Below are 25721 nucleotides of genomic sequence, written 5' to 3'. Positions count from 1 at the left end.
GGGGGTGGGGTGGTGGTGGGGGGGGGGGGGGGTTTATGGTGAGGCTACAACCACCCCAAAATTCACCATAGCCCATCCTGTAGCCCCCTCCCAGCCCTGCCACCGCCTGCCCCAAGCACAGCCCAGTCCCCCAACCAGGAAGAGCCTGGCAGGCTGTCATCGCCCTGTTCACAGATCCAGGAGGCACATACCTCCCATGCCCTCCTGGGGTGCATGCACCAGTAGGAGCTGCCTGCCCCGCACCCCCACCTGTGGCTGTGCCCTGTGCCCCATCCTGCCCTGGCTGTGCAGCGCCTGCCCCAGTCCCACTCCCTCCCTTGATCTGCCCCCCACCCAAGCCTCCTCTCTCTCCTCTCATCCCTTCCCCCACAACAGACTTAGAAGCTGGATGCTGCTCTCCATGCTGCCGGGCCACATATCATCAATTGGATCGGTATTGGTCGATATGGTTCATTAAAAATTGGTCATTGGTATCAGCCAAAAAAATCTCTATCGGTGCACGCCTATTTATAACTTCCCCTTCCCAGGATTTAGGAACCTGTGGATTACCCAAGCCTCACTGAATTGTGCATCAGCTTCTTGGGTGGTGCCTTTCCACTGCCTTCTGGCCCCCTTCCCAGTGAAGAGCCTTGAAAGAGCAAACTCCTAATTTTTCCCCATCAGTCCAGAAATGTCCTTCCACTCCTGCTTTGAGGCTATACAGGTTGCAAGTTAATGCTTTCCCCTCGTGAACTGCAGTGTGGTCCTTATCTGGGGTACTGAATACAATGTTATGTTCTAGCAGTTGTGTGCACTAGCTGGGACTACCTATACAGATGAAGCAAAGCAGCTCCAAGGTTAATGCTGCTTCATCTAGGGATAAAGTTGGAGCTGTTTTGTCACATTTATATTGTTTCCACCTTGTCCACATGTAAGTGTTAGAACGTAACAGAATCAGCAGCTTTCTCTCCTTTTGAAACAGCGGCAAATGTAAGTTTATCTATGTATGAAAATTAGTGTTTGTGATAAAGGTAAATCTTGTCTCTTTTTTTTAAATACAGACAAAGCCAGATTTTCAGCTACGGTCTAAGATGGGCACAGAAAAAGGCTACTTTTTGCCAGGGAGAGTCCTTGCTGCAGGTTATAGTAGGGGCCATTATGTTAGCCAGGATTCACTTCACTGCAGAGAGAACTAGACACTTGGACTTAAGTGCGCCCCAGAAGGGTCTTTGTTTTTATTCCTGTAGTACTTATCACTTTTGTGTATAACAGCCAGGAAAATCCTGGGGGGGGGGTCAGTTCAACTGGGCCCAGGGTCTCTGTGCATCAGTGGAGCAGCACAAAATAGTCAACCATAGTTTAGAATTAGACTGTGGTTCTTGAGGTTGTTAGTTAAATGATTTTAATAGTCTAGGAACTGGGAAGAAGAAAACACAATCTTAAGATCAAGGGCTAGACTTTAATGTTTTTAAAGCTCTCTTTAAATAGTAAATGGCCATATTAACATCACTTAGAAAAATAAAGTCATATAATCAACAAACTGCTTTGTTGTCTTTTTAAAGTGTTACTTCACATTCAACATCAAATACAGCATAGGAAATTACACAGTAATTTTTTTCCTGTTTTGTGTACACCAAAGGTAATGGACTTTGCTTTGCTCTTGCATTGAATCTACACATTTCCTTTGACCATTTTAATTAAGAGAAGAATTAGGCCAAAGGATTGGCTAGAAGTTGAGTAACTCAGTTGTGGGTCTTTGCTTTGACATTCATTTTGTCATAATTATAGGAAGATTGGTAAATTATGCAGACAAAATTAAAATAAGCTTGTAGGAAATGATTATTTAAAAGATGAAAACAACTAAACAAACCAAAAATAAAACATTAATCATTCAAATTAGTAAAAAACTAATCAGTACAGCTGGATAAGTAGAGCTCCTACTTATAAGATGCAGAGAAAGGTTTACAAGTCAAATAAAGCATGTATGACAGAGTTCACAGAGAAGTTTTAATCTTAGCATATTGTATAGAACTAAACGTACCAACTACAAGAGTGTTATAGTTTACTGAGGGGTACAGTGACACAGTTTCAGAATAAATGTCCAATGATTTGTTTATGTTTCTATGATCCCAAACTAGAATTATCACTTTGAATTCTATGTAGTTGTGAGGTACCGCTAATAGCTTACCATATTATTTTAGCCCTTCTTTTCTCAGTTTGCTCAGTCTTGGACTACTTGTGGTATATTCCAACTCTCGCCTGTCACATCTTGATTATTGTATGATGTTTTTAGTCAGGAGGTGTTATGTGTTTTCTACCACAAATTGTAGGGCTCTGGCAACTTATGTGGGGATCCTCTTGGGTTACCCCTTTTACTGTAACTCTTCTACTTGGCACCCAAGGCTCATCATCATTTGAAATCACAGTCTTACTTTGTTTAGGTTACAATTATCTTTATTTGTCAAGATTTATTTTTACATCCATAATCAACTCGCTGTTTGTAAGGCTATTGTTACTTCTCTCCACATCAATTACACCTTAATATTACCTTAGACAGAATTCAATTTGGATATAATCGTAACATCTATAATGCCAACATAGCATTCTTAATCAGTCCCATTTATAACTCCCAGTGTTTTATTTATTTATTGATCTCTAGGCATGTTCTTCCTTCCTGAGAACTCACAATATGTCACAGTCTTGTTAAGGAGTAGTCGTCTCCCAGTCTCTTTAATAACCCATCTTCTATAGAGCCCAAATGGCTCAAAACAAAATCCAATTAACAGAAAAACCCAAGAACCGCTGTCACTGTAACGTGTCTGATAGCCATATTTTTCAGCGCTCTTCCTCTTGCTGTTCAAGTATTACCTTTTAAGGTTTGTGGGTTTTTTTTTCTTTTTTCACTGGTGATTTCTAGCTTAACCAGATCTGCTTGAGATCTTCTCCCTGCTCGGGCTGGGTCCTCAGGGTTTCTTTTCATCCCTGCTCTCTTCCCGAGCTTTCTGCTCAGTGATGTCTTCTGATGCCCGTTCCTTCCATGCCTCACCCCTCCCCCCTCGGGGTTGTGGTATCTTTACGGAGCAGCTGCTCCAGAAGCATCTCTCTCCTCCTGTTCTCATTTCTCTCTCCCTCTCGGACTCATTCCCTGGGGTGAGTGTTTTATTTATTTCCCATTTTTCTTCACAGTAGTCAAGCTCATTATTTTGTTGACTGGATTAAAAATTAAAACCTACAGCTGTCCTAGAGATCAGTAGTGCCAGCTTCATTTGGCCCTGAAGGGCTGGTTCTGTGGGCCATGGATGATCAGTGTTGTCACGGATAATGAATGCTGCTGCTGCTCCCTCACCACCAAATTTCCAGATCCATAGGGATACCTGTGGGTTGAATGACATGGCTCCATTGACCCCATCTAGCCCATGGACTATATCTTAGTCACCTGTGATCTAGACCATTCTGTTTATATGCTTGGCACTGCTGTGAACTTTTAATTTAGTTGGGGAGTAGACCATTCACCTCCTTTCCTGTTTAATTCGTCAAAGTACTTAAGAATGTGATTAATTGGAAACTTAACTCAGGCATGTCAAATGCATTCTGTCAGGAGGATCAAATCAGATTTATATTTTTTTTGGTCATGGGATTAGTGAACAGGCTTCTTTGAATGTCAACAACATTTTTATTTTGTATAAATCAGCATGTAATACCATGAGAAAATAGAGAATTAATTTTTAAACTGAAATGAAGTTTTTGCTTGCTTTTTGTTGGTGATGTTTGCCCTTTTAAAAATCTGTACCTGTAACTAGAGGGTTTTCACATACAGCTCAAATGGAGGTGCAAAATTAATGACATTGAAAATTTGGCTCAAAAAAATAATTGTTTGCAACGGTGAGACTAATCTTCAAATAAATCAGGCTCCACCTCTTTGGTAAGTACACTTAAAGTGACTTGCAGTGTTTTAACAAACAAAATAAAATCTGTTTTATTGACTGAAATTATTAACTGAACTTGTGTGTAGATGTGAAAATACAAAATGCATTTTCAAACAAAGCAAATGAGCATAAATTTCTTCATTTCCCCAAGTATGCGATCTGACATCCTTGTACTGGATTGGTTACTCTCCTGGTGCATTTAAATTACAGTTACGATGGGCGTGTCTACTTATGCATTTAAGCACACCTAAATTTAATGCACTTTAGTTTAATGCACATTAAGTGGGTTTAGGTAGGTGTCTACACATGCAGGTGTTAAAGCGCATTAATGCTGTGTGTGCACTGACTTGGGACTAAAGTTAGTTAAAAATAGTGAATTTAGGCTATTCACACCTAAATCTGATACCTGCAAATACAGGTATCAAATTTAGGTGCGAATAGTTAAAAAACATTAACGCTGTGTGTGTGGGCTCACTTGGGACTAACTTTATATATTTGTTATTCAGTGGCATCGGAAGCACTTAAAGCAGTATTCCCTATATTCCTTTGGCTAGCTTTTGGAATCCAGAAGCTGAATCTTGCTAGGAAAGAGAACTAAAACATTATTTTAATTCAAATGTAAATCCATAATCCATGTTTATATTTTGTAGTTTATTTTGTTGACTTGGAATGTTTAACAGTTTTTACATTTTTTTCAATTAATGCTTAAAACATAATTATCTTTCAACAGACTCAAACCTAAAACCTTCCTGTGCCAAACTTCCATTGCCTTAAAGGGTAATTCCACATGAGGAGGACTTGTGAGATTTGAGTCCATTCTCCCTTTTACTTGGGAAACAACTGTAAATTTGTGGAGTGGTGGGGAACTGTTTCTGTTTTTATAAATATTTTTCCCATTGCTATGAATGTTAATTCTGTGATCGACGTGGACTACTTCAAGCCCTTTTTCTGCAACTCAAAACTAAATTTCTGTTTTTTTCATAATTTTCAGGATCGTATGTTTTATGAGAGTGTCTTGCAACCTGTCTTAAGAGTCGAAGATGCAATGAGTGATCGATCATTGTCACAGAAAGAAGAAAAGGTCAAAGGAACATTTTTACCAGATTCCCTATTTGACATCGTCACTTACAGTAAGGTGAAAAGAAAGCCAAATACTTTACATCTATCTGGTAGTCTGTAACAGTATTGTAAGAAGTATATTTGAAAATCACAGAGGTTGCCATAGTTTAGTTATCTTTATATCTAAGGTTTAATTTTTGTGGTTTAGTTTTATTCTTAGTATATACATATACAGCAAAAGCTTTGTTATCCAGCACCCATGGGGAATGCAGGGTGCTGGATAACAAAATATGCCAGTTAACTGAGAGGCCCGAACAGGCGTCTTTACCTGTTTGGGCCGCCACCTCTCCCGCTGCATCTGGGGCGTTGCTGCCCCTCCCACCGCATCACCAACCCTCCCGCAGGTCCCACAGGCCCCGAGGGACAGTGAGGGGGGCCCCACGCAGGCTGCTTTGCCTCGGACCGTGGGAGCTCAGCGAAACTGGAAGAACCACGGTCAGCACTTCCGGTTTAATTCTTACCTTTTAAGCTGGCGTGCCAGTTAATAGAGCATGCTGGCTTATAAGGTGCTGGTTAAGGCAGCTTTTACTGTACATGGATTAGTGCAAAAGAAAATGAATATGAATGCATTTTCAGTGTTTGCTAAATTTTCAAAGTAGAACTAGTCGGCATCACTTTTGAAAAAAATAGGTTTTCGATGTCAGTAACTAAATGTCCAGAGTTCGTTTATGTAATATTTTCATGTACTTTTTTGTGCCTTAGGGGGCTTCCATTATCTGGATGCTTTCTAGCTTTCTGACTGAGAGACTTTTTCTCAAAGCACTTAACGTAAGTTTAGAAAAAGAAACTTTGTCTGGGTTTATCATTTTGTAAATAAAGGCAAGCATGAATAAAGGTTTGCTTTGCTGACATTTTTCATTAACTTGAATGAGCACTCAAGATTATGTTTTTCATTTCAGTCTTACCTGAAGGCATTTTCCTTTTCAAGTGCTAACCAAGATGATCTGTGGACCCATATTCAAATGGTACTTATAACATCTTCTCAGTATTTTTACTTCATTGTTTGGGCTGCCAAACTTTGCACATAAACCAACTGGGAACTTGAAGTAGAATGTCTACCTTTATTCTTGCTCCACACACAATCCTTTGGAGACTACAGGTGATGTAAGGGTGAGAGAAATAACTGTTGGGTCAGAAAGAAGACAGGTGGTCCATATTTTCATGTAGTCACAGGGAACTGCCCCATCCTACTGGGTGGAAAAACCTGCATAGGTGATTCTTGCTGTGAATAAATTTTGCCAAAGGCTTGAGCATGGGGTTCTTCAGAGCAGATATAGATTTGTTTTATAATAATGTTTTAAAGATGGTCTTTAAAGATGGATACTGCAGGTTTTTAGCAGTCTAGAAGTCAGGCTAACTATAGTTCACTTTGATTCTGCTTTTCTCTGGGCACATCTACACGAGATGTTTCACTGTGCAGTAGAGCTAATTACTGCATAGTAAGCATCACTGTCTACACATGCCAACCCTTACTGTGCAGTAATTTTATTTATTTGGCAGTTAATTTGCTACCTGTAAATGCAAGTAGCAAATTAACTGCTGAGTAATTACTGTGCAGTACAGCATGTGTACGTGGCTGGCCAGGAGCAAATTTGCTCCCAGTCAGGTGGGCAGCAGGGGGCAGGAGATTGCTCCCTGGCCCTGGGAACTGCTTGCTACCAGGGTGGGCTCTGTGACTGGAGCCCAGGCAGGTACACTGTCCCCCTACCCAGGAGATTGCGGAGGACAGGCTGGGAACAAGATCCCTGCATGGGGAGAGTTTTCTGCCTGGGCTGGAACTGGCTGGGACCTGACCCTGACCTGGACAGTTTTGGGCAGTCCTCAGCCAGCTCTGGGCTGCACATACACACTTCCCTGCACAGCCCAGGTCTGGGTGGGAACTGTCCCAGTCAGGGGCAGGCCCCAGCCCCATGTCCCAAACTGGTGATCGAGGCATGGGGCTTGGAAAGACCTGCAGGGGAGGGGCAGGTTCCAGCCCCCTGCCCCAATCCACTAGTGGAGGATCCCGGGCTGAGAACTCCCTGGTGCTGGGGCAGGGGGCCATTGTCCTTGCCCGGGCTCTTGGGGAGGAGCCCACCCCAGCAGCAGGCAGTTCCTGAAGGCAAGGAGCTCCCTGCCAGCCCCTGGGCTAGCACCCAGAGAGAACCTAGAGCTCCCCCTGGCCGCTGCAGGGGGCTGGTGCAGGGCCAGAGGGGGCAAGAGCAGACTGCTGCCAGGAGCAGCAAATCTGCTCCTGAATCTCCACGCATGTAGACACCTGCCCAGGGTGGGTTTACTCTAGAATAAAACCACCTCACAGCTTTTGCATGTGTAGATGTGCCCACTGTATATCCCTGTCTTGGGCAGTAGTAAGCACACTTCCAGAATTTGGGTTCTATATAGCATTTTATATCAAGCATAAACATGGTCATTAGTAGAGTATAAGTAAAAGCAGAACCAACAAGATTAAAAAAAGAAAGATCAACTATATATAAACGTGAATTAACAATCTGTTTAAAGGTCCAGCACAAATGTGGATGACATTCCTATCTGGATCTTCCAAATATATGTGTACGGATCTTGTCCACTCTCATTTTATTGCCCTTTAAATATATGCTGAAGACTGAATAAACCCTGACTCTAAGAAAGGAAATACTAATAGGAGATTTTTTCAATAATAATGTCCTTGCCAAAGTTACTGTAAAATGAAAATTTCATCATAATACGAGTCAGAGCAGAAAGCCAGTTTCTCAGACGGTGCAATTGTTGTAGCAGCATTGAAATCAGTGGAGGCTATGGTGAGTCACAGCGACAGAAATCTGGCCCAGAACCAATTTTCAGGTGTAATGGTATTTAATTAATTAGTTAGTATAGTGGTAATCTTGTATTTTAAATCTTTTATGTGAATTAAATAAACAGTTTCCTATACAAATAAATAAGTTATTAACCACTCAAGGGTATGGATATCTTTAAATAAAAAAGATAAGCTAAAAATCAAGTTAGAAAAATTAGAAACGGTGTCTCAGTTTTTTAAATTTCCCTTAAGGGATTGGATCCTTCCTATTTTAATGACAATACTGCTCTTTTTCTTTTTGTTACATTGATTCGTTACTAAAGTGCTGCTGGAATAATGTAAATAAATCATATATATTTCTAATTAAGAATTTTTTTTGAAGGTTATAGATGCACAGGATGAAGTTCAGTTGCCCGCATCAGTAAAAAATATAATGGACCCATGGACATGCCAAGATGGCTTTCCAGTTTTAACATTTGATCCATCAACTGGCACCATCAGTCAGGAACAATTTCATAATATAAGGAAAAAGGACAATACTACTAGTTACAAGCAAGTGAAATTTATATTTTTAGCATTTATTTCTACATTTACTTTTATTATAAAGAAATGTTTAATTAGTACATGATTCTTTGAAAATCTGTTTGCTTTTTTGCCAGAAGCCAGTCTGAGCCATGAATTCAACTTAGTATTTCAGCTATTCACTTTTCCAAGTGATTAGAGTATTTACTTGATTAGAAGACAAGGTTCCCTGCCTACCCCATTTAATATGTGGTGAAATGAAAAAGCCTCTCACCTTACAATTGAGCATAAAGAAGTGGGGGAGGGTGCGCAGCTTCTGTGGAAGGGGGGTGGGCACCTGAGGCTGCGGGGAACAGAAGCAGCATGGAACAGGGAGGAGAGGGAAATGGGGAATCGGGGCAGCCTGAGGCTGCAGAGTGGGAGGGAGACAGGCATAATGGAAGGGTAAAGGTTGGGGGGGTGGCAGCAAGGAGCAAGCTCCCTTCCTCTCTCTGCCTGCCACCTACAACCCTACCCCACTGCCTTCTACTGCTTGCTCCATTACTGCCTCCCCATCTGCCCTATGTGTCCCCCTACTACCTCTCCCCTGTCTGTCCCCCACCACCTGCCCCATTACTTCCCCCTCATCACCTCTTCCCCCCTCACCTGCAGTATTGTGTGGGGGTGTGAATTTAGGATGATCCTCTAATAATTAGATTCCATGCATATAAAATTATAATAAATGTATACATTTTCTGTGTGTAGAATCTGATTTTTTGGGGGTCATCTTACATACAGGGTCCTTGTGTGTTTGGGTGAATACAGTACTTCCTCCTGGGTGGAATACAGAGCAGAGCAGTTAAGGCAAATTGTTGTGGGACCAAAATAGTGAGTTCAAGTCTTGATATATTCTTGCACCAGTCAACATAAGGCTAGGGCAAACCTGTGACTTCTTGACTTCTTCCTGGATAGCAACAGTGCAAGATTATGAAAGACCAAGGTTTTCCACCAGGAATGACTAAAGTGAAGCTCCTCGTTTGGACTCTTAAATAAGTAACTGTTTTTCAAAAATACTGATTACTAAGCATTTCCTTTTTTAAGTCAGTGGATAGTGCTTGGTGTCCACTTCGATGCTGATTGAGATGACTCTTAGTAGCTTGTAGATGACCAGCGGCAAAATCCACAAGCAGCCATAACAGTACTCCAAAGAGAGACAGGAAGTTAACTTTGCTTCCAACATGCAGGAGACTACCAGGAATCAGCTATTCTAGGCTGGTTTAGAGATGTTACACCATCCTATCGCCATTGATTCTCATAACATCTAGACCCAGGAGTGGGAAATACCATGTAAGAAATCCTATCCCATACCAATATAGGCAGATCTAGAGGGTGTATTTACATGAGTCTTCCTTTCCCTGTATATCTCCCTGGTTCAGTAGCTTTCATATCCATCTGCAGCAAATTGACATTTTCCCCAGATTTTCTGGCCAACTGTTCATGTCAGTATTTGGGGGGGGGGGGGTTGCCTGCCCAGAACTTTTTAACCAAAAATGTTTCTGAATAGGAATCTAAAGATATCAAGGATATGTTGCAGAGTCATGAAAGGAAAGAAGGTTGGAGAATAAAATTACAGTCAGAAGGAAAGCAGTCCTTAGAGAATGAAACTGGTATCTAAGAATCACATCAAAGAGTATAGTCCAAATTAATTCTAAATCTCTTTGTCTAGTGTGAGACTGGGGGTTGACCCAGCAAGAGTACTAACATCAAACAGGGGCAAAAGATAGCTGCAATTTAAAAAAATATTGGCAATCTTATTAAACATCAGTTTAGAATTTGTGTTCTTAAGTGAAAGAAATAATGATATTGTCTAATTTCTGTTTTATTAAGTAACACATGGATTGTTCCTATTACTTGGGTAAGAAATGGATCTTCACAACCAATAGTGTGGCTAGATGAAACTAGCAGTAAGTAAAAAAAAAAAAAAAAAAAAAAAAAACTTTCAGTCACCTCTCAAATTTTGTGAACATATTTATAAATAGTTTATATTTTTAATCATTTACATAATCAGTAAATATATTTTGAATGAGATGAGAGAGAATAACATTTCAGTACAAAAAGTCTACATTAATTATTAGCTAACTTTTAGGTTTAAAAATGCATTTTCTCTTTTTTTTTTTTTAAAGTCTATCAACATATATTGTTTAAAGGTACTGCTTTAATTATTATAATTCAGTGGACATTATGAGGTAAGATTTCCACAGCATTCTTTTCCCATCTCTGGTTGTTTATACATGTGCTCTGGGAGTGGGAGGAGGGGATTGCTTTAATTAGAGTGGCTCCAAAAGCCACTCCAATTAAAGTACACAGAGCATCATGTGTATCAGAATCCTCATGCTGCAAAATAGCAGCAGGGGCACTTGTCGAATGAGCTTTAGTTAAAGTGTCCCTGCCACCTTTTTTTAGCACAGGGACACTGATATGTCACTGTCACTGGAGTCTGCTAGAGCATGGTAATTACCAAGCTCCAGCAGACTTGATTAATCGAGTTGGCTCTGACACACTGTAATTGCAGCATATTGGAGCAGCCTCCGTGCATGTGTATAGACGCCCTCTGTGCCTAGCAGTTCCTGTTGGCTAGTCCTAGGTACCTCCCTGCTCAGCATATTAGGTGCACAATTTGAAAGTAACTAACTCTTCCTTGACTGTGAAGAGATCCTAGGCACCTACCCTTGTCAACTGGGGAGGTGCCCTTGCCCTCCAGATTTTAATAATTCCAATGTCTAAGTGGAGACATCCGTGAGAGATTTGGATATGATTCTTTAGTTGCCATTCACAAAATAGTGGTGGTGGTCTCCCTCTCCTTTACTTTGTTAAGATGCCTATTCTTCATGAACTGCTGGAACAGGATTTTCTGGCTACTACGTGTCAGATAACTACATTACCACTGGCCTATAAAATATGTTCAGCTGGATGAGGGTGAGATTGATTTAATCACTGGACCAGCCAACAAGCCAGCTAACAGTGGGGTGTGAGTAGGAGTTTGAGTGGGGAGTTAGTTGGAGAGCTTACCTGGTCACTCTCTTTCTTACCCTTCCTTCACTGTGTAAGCTTACTGAATGAAAGCAGGTTCATAGAATCATAGAAGTAGGGTCGGAAGGGACCTTGCAGATCTTCAGGTCTGACCCCCTGCCTGGGCAGGAGGAAAACTGGGCTCAAATGACCCCAGCCAGGTAGGCATCAAGCCGCTTCTTAAAGACCCCCAGGGTAGGAGCCAGCACCACTTCCCTTGCGAAAGTTTCTCGCTAGAAGGTTAGTTAAGTGCTGGAACAGGTTACCCAGGTGGACCTTCTACTTCAGGATTTTCAATTGGGATTTAAAGAAATCTGTGATATTTTGGCTTGCATTTTATCATCAGAACAAAAAAGCCAAATATCAGTGGACACGGTATCATTCTTTGATACATACGTAGGAGGCGCTGGCTCCCTCTCTCAGACTCTCATCCACGTAGGTGCAGGGGAGGGGAGTGAGAGGAAGGACAAAGGGCTGGAGGGGCCTGGGCCATCTGGGAGGGAAGCAGCAGGGGAAGGGCAGGTATTTCAGGCAGCATTAACAAAACACATTGAAATGAGCTGAATATAAGTTGGTTCCTCCCGGCCAACAAGCACTTACACATTGGGGTCACACTGAGCACCCATTTGTACTTCTAATGAAGATGGAGGTTTCATTCAATTCTGACTTTTCCACGCAAAGCTGAACAGTCAGACTTGCCCACCTGTATGTGGCAACAGGCCCCTGTAAGGAGCATCAGTTTTTCCCAAACTGAGCATCAACATTGACAACCCCAGGCCATAGAGACCTTCCCAGGACCTATTTCAGTTACAAAGAAGAGAGCTGTGGAGGAATCCATACATGACCCCAGTGCCGGCCCTGATCTAGACAGCAAATCATACACCCCTGCCCCCTCAGCACTTGAATCCTGGGGCTATTTACCAAGGGGAAGAAGCAGTTTCATCTCCACTTCTCATCTCTCCTTCGGGCTGGGTCTCTAGCCCCTCACTCTCTATCCTCGGGCCTCACCGTGCCACTACTCCCTTCTCCCAGGGGCAACCACAGCACCACGCCCTGTACACAATCACTCTCTCAGGGTCCACCCTCTGGGCCCCTCCACAAACAGGGTTACCCACCCAGTGGTGGGAGCTAGGGGTTAAGGTGCCCCGACCCACCTTTCACTGGGGTGATAACTGGCCTGGCATTTCCTGGTGGCTTCCGCACCACTGAGCACCCCACCAGACCACCCTCTCCTGGCAGGGTGCAGTTTCAGGTCATGCCCAGGACCAGGAGCCTCCTTACCATCCCCTTGTAGCACCCCCTTACCTCTGGGTCATTTACAGTAGCCCTACAGCCAGGCAATGTTGCTGCCTGGCCTCCTGCAGCTAAACTGCCCTGTTTATATAGGCAGCCCATGTCTCAAAATGGCTGGGTGCTCTGCCACATGGGGTGCCCAGAACTGGACACAGTACTCCAGCTGCGGCCTGACCAGTGTCACGTAGAGGGGGAGGATCACCTCCTTGGACCTACTTGAGATGCACTTGTGAATGCACGATAAGGTCCGGTTAGCCCTGCCGACTGTGACCTCGCATTGTCGGCCCATGTTCATCTTGGAGTCAGTACTGCAGTACTGCAGAGAAAGACCTCATGGTTACAGGAGACCATAAGCTGAATATGAGCCATCCATATGCTTTTGTTTTTAAAAAGGCCAGTGGCAACTGGTTTGCATTAACAGGAATGTCACTTGCAAATCAGCCACAACATGGTCAAGCATTGGAACAGGCTACTGAGATAAATTGTGGAATCTCCATTCCTGGAAATTTTCAAGACCAGGTTATAGAGACACTTGACTGGGATGGTTTAGTCAAGAATGACCTTGCCTTGAGCAGGGGGAATGAACTAGTTGACCTTGATGGGTCCCTCACAGCCCTACTTTCCTGTGATCCTGTAGCTTGGTGTTTGGGACACACAGCTGGGATGGTTCACAGTTCACAATTAGAGTGGCCAAGGTCTGGAACGGGCACCCAAGGGAGGTGGTGCTCTCCCCTACCCTGGGGGTCTTCAAGAGGAGGTTAGATAAGCATCTAGCTGGGGTCATCTAGACCCAGCCCTCTTTCCTGCCTATGCAGGGGGTCAGACTCGATGATCTATTGAGGTCCCTTCCGACCCTAACATCTATGAATCTATGGAGAAGCACCCAGGTTCCAGTTCTTACTCCAAATCTGGTAATGAAGGGATTTGCACATAGGTAACAGCCTGAGTCACTGGGCAATAATAACACCACTGCACAACACAACACAACAATCTGTGCTACTACCATCACCACATTTTTGTGAATGGCACCTACATCCTGTTATGAATGACCTTTATTCCAAATTGCATTTGATTTTATTAAAAAAGTAATCAAAATGGCTGTAATAAAAAATAAATGCTTTGTTTTGAATGTAAGTTTCATTTGACTCCAAATGCATTTCTCTTGATTTTCCAGAAACACCCCCTTTTTTCTTTTGCTTGCTCTGGCCAAGAGTAAGTCATTTGTTCAGCTCCAATAGTTACTGCTACTTCAATTAAAAAAAAAAAAAAAAAGGTTTATTAGGTTGTTGCAGTTCTAAAAGCCCAGTCATTAAAAAGTTTGGAGTTGAGGTCCTAGAAAACAGCCTGAATTGTGCCTTATATCCCTCCAAACTTTGGACCATCTATAAAGTAGACTCATGGACTATGGTAAAGTTTTCAAATGCTTTTCTCAACTTTGCAGTACTTAATAAAGTGTATGTCCACCCTTTTCTGTCAGCTCATTCAGATTAAATCAAGTATCCCTTCCTGATGATACCTTGTGCTATATAAACCTGTTTTTAGATTTGTAAGACAGTGTCTATGCTACAGCCTGCTACTAGCATGACTTTGTTAATCAGAGGTGCAAAGAGGTCTGAGACCTGACTGACCCAACTATGAAGAGGAAATCCTGTAATTTGAATTTGATTATAGTATCAGCACTGTATAGATGTAGAATCAAACTGAATTTATAAAAGTGCAACTTTGGTGGTGGTGTTGCACCTATACTAAAAGCACTTGCTAATTAGTTATACCAGCTTGCTTTTATCATAAGCTGCTAGTGTGCATGTAGTCAAAGTCACATGTCCTTTTGAAAATTTTACCCCTGAAACTTTCAATACACTACTCTTTCTCAAATAGTTATGAAGCTCAGTGTTGAATCCTCTAGTTCTGCCTAGTCAAATCTTGCTTAAAGACTCTGATTCAACACTATATTTCTGTGGTGTAGTACTTGATCTGGAACTACTTGCATTGGTAATCCATGGCTTTGTCTAGAATAGGTCAAAAGATTTCTTCCTAAAGCAGTTGGCCAACTTTATGTGAAACTGCTTGTAGATGCAATTTAACACCTTTTAAAATTGTGGTAGGTATTCAAGGCCAGCCATAGCTAGAAGAAGCCTAATTGGAATTAGCTAAATCAGTGAAAAAATACATCTCTTTCCTAGTCTAGGTCCAGGTAAGAGAAGATTGCAGAATATCCATGGCCCAGCCTCCTGAAAACATGGATAGTGCCTTAGGGATATTCCCTAGAGAAAGTTGCTGTGTTGTATGGAGCATAGAGAGTGCGGTAGGCTGCTTTTTGTGCCTTCTCTACATTGGGCGCATCTACACGTTGCCCTACGGTGATGTTGCTATGGCACAGTGCTTTAGTACTTCCTTTTGGAAGTACTAAAGCATGGCACAATGTTGGGGGTTACTGCAACGTGTGTGGAGCATGGTTAGATTTTGCTGCTATGTCACCGTAGCAATGCCCTATACTAGGATAGCTGGTGATCATGTGTAGACCCACGTGATTGCTACATAGCTGTACGGTGAAATAGTGTGTTGCTCTGTTGCCGTAGGGCGACCTGTAGATGTCGCACAGTGTCTCTTCAAACATGAATTTGCCTCTTATAGTGTAGTAATAACACATTTTACTTATATGGTGATAAACATGTACATCTCAGATTACAACCGTATACCTGGATTTGTAATATGATAAAAAGATACAGCCTTCCCACTTTCAAATATCTCTTCCAGAAATGTTTCCTGAAATGCAGATATCAAGTTCAGAACATGACTGGATCCTACTAAATATGAATTTATCTGGATACTATAGAGTTAATTATAACTCATCATATTTGAAGAGGATAGGAAAATTGCTTGAAAACAATCCAGAGGTAAGACTAAAAAAGTTTTCTTTAAGCTTCTAAAGTCTCTACAATATGTTTTTAATTGCGTTAATTAAGTTATTATTTTGACCAAGGTTTGGAATAATCTAGTGCAGGGGTGTCAAACTCATCCTGTTGTGTGGAAAGAGTCCACAGGCTGGATCTAGAATATGGGACCGTATCATCTGGACTTTAGGGCTAGAAATTTGGCAATGGCAGGATGAATTACTGTGGATTTGGGAACCATGACAGTTGCTGTTCCTCTCTCCACCAAACAGAAATAGAACCTTGTCCTATATAAATATTTTTTCAGCATAAAAATGTCATCCAGTCCATTGGGCTTCCCATGGGGCTGGAAATTTGGCTTCTGGATAATCAGTAGTAGCCATAATTACTGCAGATTCTGAATTTCCTGCCCTGTGAGCAGGATCAGGAGTACAGGGCCATGTCATCTGGGCCATAGGGTGCATCTTTGACACCACTGATCTAATGTATCCGATACAAAGGACCTATTCCAGTACCCATTAAAATGCTGTCGAAGTTCCTTTTGAAAGCAGTTGGAACGAGAGCAGCCCAAATAGTTTTTTACTTCAAGTTGCTGAAAAAATATTTTTGTAGGATCAGGTTATATCTGTAAAGCTGTCATAATCGGCTAGAGGAGACTTCCCAGAGAAATCAGGTTCTTTCAGGAGCACAGAATCAGCACAAAGTGTTATAAGAATAGTTGGCATTGCAGGTGGTTAGCTGCTCTTAGAACTTCCTAGGGGAAGATGATGATGGGATAGAATCTGGTTTCACAGAAACACACTGGTTGTCAAGTGATGATCAATAGAAACCAGGAGGCCAGGCTGTGCCCAGGTCTCCCTGTCTCCCCAGTGCCACTCCATAGTAGGCAGCTGTCCAGGCATTTAGGTAGCTGGTAACAAAATGAAAGATTCTGTTTCAGTTCTCTCCAAAAATGAAACAAAAAGTCCCTTACACTTAGGGGGGTACCTCCCCCATAATTTTCTAGTTTTCATCTGGTTTTCTTTTGAAATTTTTCACCAGAGGGAAACTCTTGTGTTCCTGTCAACTGTGCTTATGTTCTGCCATTCCCTGGTTACCATTTCATCACCTAGTGACCAACAATTGGCTGATGTTATAACTTAATTAAGACTAGTTTCATGCTTTCCTATGTCAAGGAACTAACCCAGCACAATTTGGGCTCGGATTAAAGAGGTACAGCAATAAGATGCAAATGTCACCTTTACTTTCTATATCATTTGAGTTGCATGGTATGTGATGTGACCTGATCCTAGAACATGTCTATGAACATGTCTATGAAATCTATGAAACATTTAAATGGCTAAATCTGTCAGTACTTTTTTCCCTTTTAATTACAGAATTTAGAATTTTTTAAATGACTTAAAACAGTTCATTACATCCAAATCAACCTCTCTAATGCTGTAGAAGGTATGAACAATGGCTCATCCTAGCAAAGAAATGGAAGTGCAGAATGCCTCATAGTGCCATTGCTCTCTTGGCTTTATGGAAGCTATTCCAAAGAAATTGCAATCTCTAGGTATGGCAGAGTAGGAGCATTGGATAGGCTGTTGCCTTTCCATATCACATTCTGCTCTGTTTCAAATGCTCTGATTAAGGACAGAAAGTCAAAAAGCCTGAGGCTGAATCGATTCAATCGTTGCAGGTTAGTCTAAACTGCGTAGATTGAATTGAAAAGCAAGTAAACAGACATTCATTTTTGATTCCAGAAATGCAACCACATACCAGCTACCCCGGTGCAGTGGCCCAGGCCAGAAGCAGGGGAGCAGTAGAGCATGGCTCCCTGCTCAGCTGGAGCAGACAGCATGCGCCAAAGTTAGCCCATCCACCCTGCAAGAGAGGGGGAGATGCAGAGCATCCTGGGATCCTGGGACACTCTGAGTTATTTTGAACCTGGAGGAGATCTGGGATAGAAGTTCCAATTTAACCTAAAATAGTTAAACCTGGATGGATGTAGTATCAGACTTATCTTAAACTGGCTTTGGCCATTTTGAAAGTGGTTTACTTGCACTGAACTTCTCTTGTGATGCAGATTTGAACTGGTTTCTGATCGCTTATACTGGTTTATGTTTAATTTCTGTCCCTAGCCACGTGGATTCCCTGATAAAGCAGATTCTGAGTACATCAGCATAAATGTAGATGTTCTATAGTTATAAATATGTGCTTTAAATCTCATGTGGGTATTGATCAATAGGGGAATCTGGGGGAACTTGAACAAGCCATGCAGTCGTGTCGGCAGCCTAATACTACAGCGCAGCAGTGTATTAGCACAGTTTTTACCCGGCACGCTATTTATTGCACAGTGTTATTAGGCTATGCGCAACTAACATCTCATGTAGATGCACCCACTAAACAGTAATTTGCTCTAATCCTGAGTAAATTTGCTACCTGTGAATACAAGTAGCATATTTACTCGGGAGTAATTACTGCACAGTATGCATGTGTAGACAGCCCACCGGGAGCAAATGTGCTCCTGGTCACTCGGGCAGCAAGGGGTGGGAGATTGCTCCTTGCCCTCAAGAGCTGCCCCGAGAGCTGTCCTTGCAAGTTCCCCTGCCCTGGCAGTGGACAGCTCCCAGCCCCCATTCTTCAGTTATGGAGCAGGGTCTGGGAGATTCTTATCTTCCAGCCTTGGCTTCAGAACTGCGGAGCTGAGGCTGGGAGATTCTTATTAGGACTGTGCAAAGCTTCAGTCCCTGATTCGATTCAGTGGAGATTTGGCCTGATTCAGTGGCCGAATCTCCAAATCCGAATTGAATCAGAGGACCCTTTTATCTCTCCTAATCAAATCAGAGCCCTCCGAATCAATTTGGAAAGATTCAGACATAGACACAGCTTTAAATATTTTTTCTACATACCTCTAAGTAGCAGGCGAATCATGAATGCTGTGATGCTGGGGCACATGGAGTGTCCCACAGGAGCACAGGGAGGTCCTCAATGTGCTTGGCAGCAGACTGGAAATGGACCAGAAGCACTTTCGGTCTACTTCCGGGTTTGCTGGAGAGCACACTGGAGCTCCCCACCCCCGTGCCCCTGGCTCAGTGACTGGTGCCTCCTGGGTCTGGGGGGGGCACCCAGGGTCTCTCCACAGCCGATTGCCAGGCTGGAGGGGCATGGGGGGTGGCCCTGGCGTGCTCCCCAACAGACCTGGAAGTGGACTTGAAATATTTCTGTTTCACTTCTGGGTTCACTGCCAAGCACGTGGCGGGGAGGGGCCCATGCTCCTATGGGACGCTCCATCTGCCCCACCATCTCAGCGTTCACGAGCCATGCCTGGTACCTCGAGGTATGCAGAAAAAACATTTAAAGTTGTGTCTATGTCTGAATCGCTGATTCTCCAAATCAGCATCGAATCTTCGGATTTGGCTGAATTGAATCGAGGACAGTGATCAGAATCAATTAATTGAATCACCGTCCCCGATTTGGGCTGAATCCAAATCTGAATCGAATAGGACCCGTTTCCCACACCCCTAATTCCTATCTCCCAGCCACCGGGGGAGTGGGGGGAAGGGGAGATCCTTATCTCTCAGCCTGGGCTCCATGACCTTGGAGCAGGGGGTGGGACATTCTTATCTCTGTGGTGCTCCCTGCCAGCCCCTGGGCTACCAGCCCTTGCCGTAAGCTCCCCCTGGCTGCTGCACAGAGTCAGCGCAGGGCTAAGAGCAGATTGCTGCCATGAGCAGCAAATCTGCTCCCACTTCCCTGCACATGTAGGTGCCTGCCATGGTGAGTTTACTCTAAAATAGCATTTGCACATGTGGACGTGCCCACTATTTCTAATTTGGTTATGCAAGATTAATCCACAATATTGCCCAATGATCTTTACATCAAAATACATTCTGGACTGTGAATGCTGAGACTCTATTCCCCAAAAAAGCAACAGGAATGAAAAATAGGTGGAAAAAAAATCATACAGTATGAGGGTGGGCAAACTGTATTCCTGCTCAGCTTGCTTAGTGCAGGATCTGCATCATGTGTATATGCTGGGGAGATAGATGTATTTTCAATTCATGTTAAGTCTTTTTTTGCCCAAGAAACTTGGGTGCCTGTTTATATATTCTGGTTATAATGCAACTCATCTGCTGCTCTTTCTCCTCCATATAACCTGATGTAGGATCATTCTAGATTTTTTTCAAATTCCTAAATGAAGTTCTGCCTATGAGTACATACAGCCATGTAATTGAGAAGTAGTCTGACTTCATTTGAAACTGGAGTCCCAAAAGAAGAAAAAGTCTATGTCAAATCAATGAAAACGGGAACAGGGTAAGGGAATTACTGTAGATTTTCTTTATTTTAAGAGTTTTATAAACTTAAGGTTTTCAAGCTTAGCAGTCAGTTAACTGTTATAAATATATGCTACGTGTAGCATTTTCTTGAGTCTACACCTAAGAAAAATTATCTTAAAAGCACATATAGGAGTAAATTATTTCAACTCAAAATAAAACCAAATCTTTATATATCAAGTCAGTAAAACTTTTACTGAAGTCTATAAGAGTTTGGTTTGGGAAAGGACTACAGGGCCAGGTTGTTGTAACCTAATTTAAGTCTATTTTTTCTCATAGTGGAATTGCTAACATTTTGTGGATACTTTTGCAGGTTTTTCCTGTTGTTAACAGGTTACAACTGATAGACGATGCTTTTTCTTTGACAGAGTGAGTACATTTTTAGTCTATTATTAATTTATTTCACTATCCATGATCACACCCCACATTCCTCATGCTGCATCATATTTGTAAATACCTCATAAAAACAACAGATTTTATCAGGGAGCATTAGTCCATCCCCCTGCAAATGCATGGGAGTTCTTTGCAGTATTTTAAATAAAACTTTGTCCTGCCTTCATTAAATGCTTAAAGCAGTGGGACCACCATAACTTTTACTACAAATTAGGCGCATCTACACGTCGCCATACGGCAGCGTTGCTATGGCACTGTGCTTTAGTACTTCTGAAAGGTACTGCTGTCTTTTAGAAGTACTAAAGTACGGTGCTATATGGGTGATTACTGTGCCATGCATGGGTACATTTTGCTGCTATGTCACTCTAGCGGCACTCCATATCGGGGGAGTGTGCCACTATGGCAACATAGCTGACAATCTCATGTAGACCCATGTGATTGTTACGTTGCTATAGGATGATGTGTAGACACTCTCATTGATTCATAACCCCTCTGAGAGAAATTTATTGATGTTTTTTTTAATAAATATTCCTTTCCTTAATTTCATCTCATTGTTCCTAGCTGCCTCTCATGCTTTACTCATCATTTTCTTTCTTTCCATAGGGATTAAAACCTCCCAACTACTTGCATATGCTTGTCATGTTGCTCTTTAATTATTTTCACTTGGACAGAGATGGGCCAATGCATACAAAGGAGATTGCTAGGATTCCCCCAACAAAGTGTGGTGATTCTGCAGTAAATTAATATAGCTTGATTGTGTATACATAGTCCCATCCCTCTGCCTTCCATATTGGGGATCCTTTTTTATGAATATCCCAAGTACCCATGTACACTGCACAGCTCCATTCTGCCATGGAGCAATGGAAAGATGTATGAGTTAATAGTCATTTTTCTATCTCCAGCAAATACTGGAAATCTACACAGGTATCAGAATAACTGCATGGCTTGAGAGCCAGGCCCATAATAGTTCCACAGGTGGTCAGAGCATGCTCTAACCCGTGGAAGATTGCTGGAAGGAACTGTGTAAGGAAACTCAGAATTCTGCCTCCCTGCCTTCCAAAACACTACTATGCATGCATACACACTTCCTGTGGTTTTTATTCCAAGAAAAGGGCCCAGTGTGGCCTGTAATAGGGACTTGAAACCTGCTCCCCATGTCAGGTTACTGGAGGATGTGTACCCTTATATTTCCCATCTGCAAGAGTGAATTGTACTCGGGGACAATCCTGCCTTGAATAGGAGAATGGACCTTGTGGGGTCCCTTCCAGCCCTACTTTCCTATGATCCTATTCCTATATTTATACCATCCTGTTGTAGCCAGTAATAATAGTAAGTTGAACCTATGCCTGAGTTAAGTTGTTTATACTCCTCACATAATGGTTATGCACCAAGATATCCTATAATAAAAATCTGTTGTTCAGTGGTTTAAAAAAAGGAGAGGAACATACTGTAAAACAAAAAATCTTAAATTTTGTCTTGGTGACAATGGTGGAGAGGCTACATATATGGACCTGATCATGCAAACACAACCAAATGCAGTGTACTTAATATCATGAGCGATCTCATTAACTCATGGTAGTAGCACCTTTTCCATAATAAACATATGAGTACTCAGACTCTTAGATGGTCTCTGTTGTGCTATTTCTTTTTCCCTCCTCTCCCAAAGCCTACTCCAGTATCTGGATTCTTTTCCCATCAGTTGTTTAAATATATAGGTCTTCATGCTGTATATTCATACATCCACACTTGAATAAATATGCTCAAATAGATGCAATATATATATATATACACATATATATGTGTGTGTGTGTGTGTGTGTGTGTGTGTGTGTATTTTTTTTCTTTCAAAAACAGGTCTGGCTATCTTGAGATTGAGTCTGCACTTGACCTGACAAAGTACCTTGCCAAAGAAAATGATATCTTTGTGTGGTATATAATACTGTCAAATCTAATGCCTAATGATCTGGAATGTACTCTGAAAGACTATGAAATATATCCACTTTTAAAGGTATCAACATTTTTTGTTAAATACTAAAAAATCTACTATTTAAATGACAAGTACTCTTGAGTGTGCTTGAGAGTGGCCCCTGGAGATGACACTGAAGTTGCCCTCCTGGTATACTTTCTGGTTTGGGGCATGCATGTGAGAGCAGGAGAGTGGGGTATGCTCAGATTCATCTTGGCTAGAACAGACTACTGTCACCATATAAATATGCCCTCAATTCCTTTAAGAGAAATTTTATTCATCCCTTCCTTAAGAAATGGAAACTAAGTATTTAATTTGTTCTGTTAATAAGTCAGTGACAAATACTGAACTCTAGTTGGGTCATGAGTGTCATTTTATAATAAAATACAAATATATTCACTTGCTTAGGTTTTTTACAAAATAGTTTTAAGTCTATCTGGAAACTCCAAGTACCAGTGGTATAGGATGATAGTCTTTGGGTGCATCCAGACGTGCGTGGACATTTGGTTCCCCGGGGACAAGTAGTGGCAGCGCACCTTGCAGTGCCACTTCTTGTCTCTGGGGAATGCCCGTGCGATGCGTGCTCTGGCGTGGCAAGTTGCCCCAGGTTGGGTAGGGGAGGCTGGGGCCAGCACTGGGCTGGTCCCAGGAGCCTTACCTGGGGGCCCCCCAGGGCTGCAGCCGTGGTGATTCTGCTGCGCAAAGCTGTGGTGATTCTGCTGGCAGTGGAGTACAGCTCTGGGAGGGCCAGTTCCACTTTTCAGCAGCACATGCTGGCTAAGAGTGCATTGCTCCGTTGTTTTTTTCCTTGGGTTTTTTTTGACCCCTGGATGTCCGGGGGTCAAAAAACCTGTGGGGAAAAAAACCCCGTCTCAGCTCATGCTCAGGCAGTGCAACACGGAGAACACCAGACTGTGAGCTGTGTGGCACTGCAAACATGTTTGCAGTGCTACATACAGCATGACCGCGTTCATTTGAATGCACTCTTTATGTACCTAGCAATCAGTACTTCTCTCAGAGAATATGTATTTGTGGTCCCTGATCTGTACTGGCTTCCAGTTCATTTTGGGGTACAATTAAAGAGTTGGTTTTAACTTGTCATCCTAAAATGTTTAGGTACTAAAGACCTTTGGTGGCCTGCCTTCCTTTGCAAAACTGATCAGTTGAGGTATTTAAGCTAATCGTGTATTTATTTAGACTCCAGTTCAGCAAAACACTTAAATGAGTGCTTAAAGCATATTACTAATCGCATTAATTTCAATGGCCCCGTCCAGATGCATGTGGATGTGAGGTATGTGGCACTGCAGACACCTCTGCAGCACCACATAATGCACATTCAGGTATTCTCTGCACTGCAGGGGAGCAGCACGGTGGGGGTTGACCCCTGGATATCCAGGGGTCAAAAAAACGCAAAAAATAAGCGGAGTGGTACACACAAGGGCAGAGCGTGCTGCTCAAAAGTGGAGCCTGGCCGCCCTGAGCCATGCTCTGGCTGCCAGACAGGCTCCAAACTGCAGGATTGCCACTGCTGCAGTCCCAGGAGGCCTCCAGGACCCCAGATAAGGCTGCTGGGACCAGCCCAGTGCTGGCCCAGCCTCCCCTACCCGACCCGGTGTAACCTGCCACACATCAAAAGGTGCATGGCACAGGTGTTCCTTGGGGACAGCTAGCAGCAGCACAAGGTATCCTGCTGTTAGTTGTTCCCAGGGAACCAAAGGTCCACATTCGTGTGGCTGTGGCCAATGGTACTAACTCGTTTAAAGATAAATCTGTGGGAGAAAAAGGTGGAGGGACCATGCTATTTTTGGAAGTCCTCATCTCTTTAATTTGCCTGTTTTATTGCTCTTTGAGAGTATGAACTAGTATAGCTCCCTGTTAAATGCCAGTTTATCACTCCCAGGGATGAGTGGCCTGATTTGAAGGTTTTCCAGTTTGAGTGATTCTGGGAGAATTTTATCATTTGGACTTTGACTTCAGTTTGTGTTTTATTATTTAAATGTTGTAATTCACTCAGAGTTCTGTAATGACTTAATTTAAAAATCAATTTGAATAAATAAGAGAGAAATATAGCAAAGTATTGTGCATATAAATGAATTTATCTTTATCTTTTTTTAAGAAATATCTGATAAAGAAAATGTTGCCAGTATACCATTATTATGCAGGTATTATTCGTCAAAATGCTGATGTTTTGGCAGATGACTACTTTGCTGAGTGAGTATTTAATTTTTCAAAACATGATAATTTCAAAAGATATAGACTATAATCTATTTCTGTTATACTGTAATGTAAATCTGTAAATTAATCACAGTAGCAGAAATAATATTTTTATTAATTTGAGTATAACACAAACATTATATTCCTAATTTACATGTGAATTTTAAATGAAAGAGCAGCAGCAGGAGGGATTGCCTGCATTATCAGTTTGTTCTTTCCCTTTTTAAAGCAAATATAATACTTGTAAAAGATAGTGGCTTAGTGGTGCTGAAGAGCGAGATGCCTAATTTATCCATCAAACGATTGTGTCAGAGTAGAGTGGCAGTGAAAGTGACAGTCTCTACCAGTGCCCCTCAAGTTAATTTAAAGACACCAAATGTAAAGATTAGAGGGCAATGAATGAATTTTGCATGGTCTTTCAATTCTGCCTTCTCAGCTGATGCATGTTTACTATGGTGACTGAATGGCGAGTACAGTGTGAAAACAGACAAGCTTAGGGCATGGGTTGCAATACATTTTTCACCTTCCCACAAACATCCCTGTGTCTGGAACCTTGTAGTTGCTTGGTTTTGGTTTTATTACTAAATCTGATGTTTTGAGCAGAAGCTTTCCTGAGAAATGGCATCAGTTGCTAGAATTGTTTTAGTTCAAGTTCTAAGAGCAATGCTAAATGTGTAATAAGTAGGGCTGTGCAAAGCTTCGGGTGCTGATTCGATTCGGAGAAGATTTGGCAACTGAATCTCCAAATCCGAATCAAATCAGGAGACCAATGAAAAGGTCCGAATCTATTCAAAGCTCTCTGAATTGATTCGGAAAAAATTTGGAGAGCTTTGGAGATTTGGGGCGTCCCCGCTCACCTCTGCAGAGAGCTGGACCCGGACTCTGTGCTGGTACGTAGGGGGCGGGGTGGGGGCTGGAGGAAGGAGAGGGGGCCATGGGGGACCCCTACCAGGTCCCATCCCCTGCCTGCTCTCCCAACCCCCTGAGCACCCCCTGACCTGCCCACTGTCCCAGCAATGTCAATGGCTGCCCTGCCCAGCCCCAGCTCATGGTTCTTTAAAAAAAAAATACAAAACCCTGCACTCACCGGCTGCTGCCAGGTGGGGGGGCAAACCCTGCTGCCCCTCACTGCCCCATGCTGCATGGGGGCTCTGTCATGAGCCCCTATCCCCCTCCTGCTCCCCCAGCCCCATTGATAGCTGCCCTGCCCAGCCCCAGCTCCCACTTCTTTTTCAAAAAAAAAAAAAAAGAAAAAAAAAGCCCAGCACTCAACCCG

General features: G+C 42.5%; 1 protein-coding gene across 1 annotated transcript in view; it reads left to right on the top strand.

Moving 5' to 3' along the window:
* LVRN (laeverin) overlaps positions 1–25721 on the top strand; it is a 55976-nt gene that overhangs the window by 12039 nt on the left and 18216 nt on the right. Inside the window, exons 6-14 of the mRNA XM_014520128.2 lie at positions 4897–5040; positions 5727–5792; positions 5924–5989; positions 8180–8349; positions 10186–10262; positions 15418–15557; positions 20187–20242; positions 22120–22273; positions 24348–24442. Of these exons, the coding sequence (XP_014375614.2) occupies positions 4897–5040; positions 5727–5792; positions 5924–5989; positions 8180–8349; positions 10186–10262; positions 15418–15557; positions 20187–20242; positions 22120–22273; positions 24348–24442 (968 nt within the window). The remainder of the gene's footprint in view (positions 1–4896; positions 5041–5726; positions 5793–5923; positions 5990–8179; positions 8350–10185; positions 10263–15417; positions 15558–20186; positions 20243–22119; positions 22274–24347; positions 24443–25721) is intronic.

The sequence above is a fragment of the Alligator sinensis genome, unplaced genomic scaffold, assembly GCF_000455745.1.
Source record: "Alligator sinensis unplaced genomic scaffold, ASM45574v1 scaffold609_2, whole genome shotgun sequence".
In the NCBI taxonomy this organism is placed as follows: Eukaryota; Metazoa; Chordata; order Crocodylia; family Alligatoridae; genus Alligator; species Alligator sinensis.
This window is presented reverse-complemented; position numbering and strand designations above follow the sequence as displayed.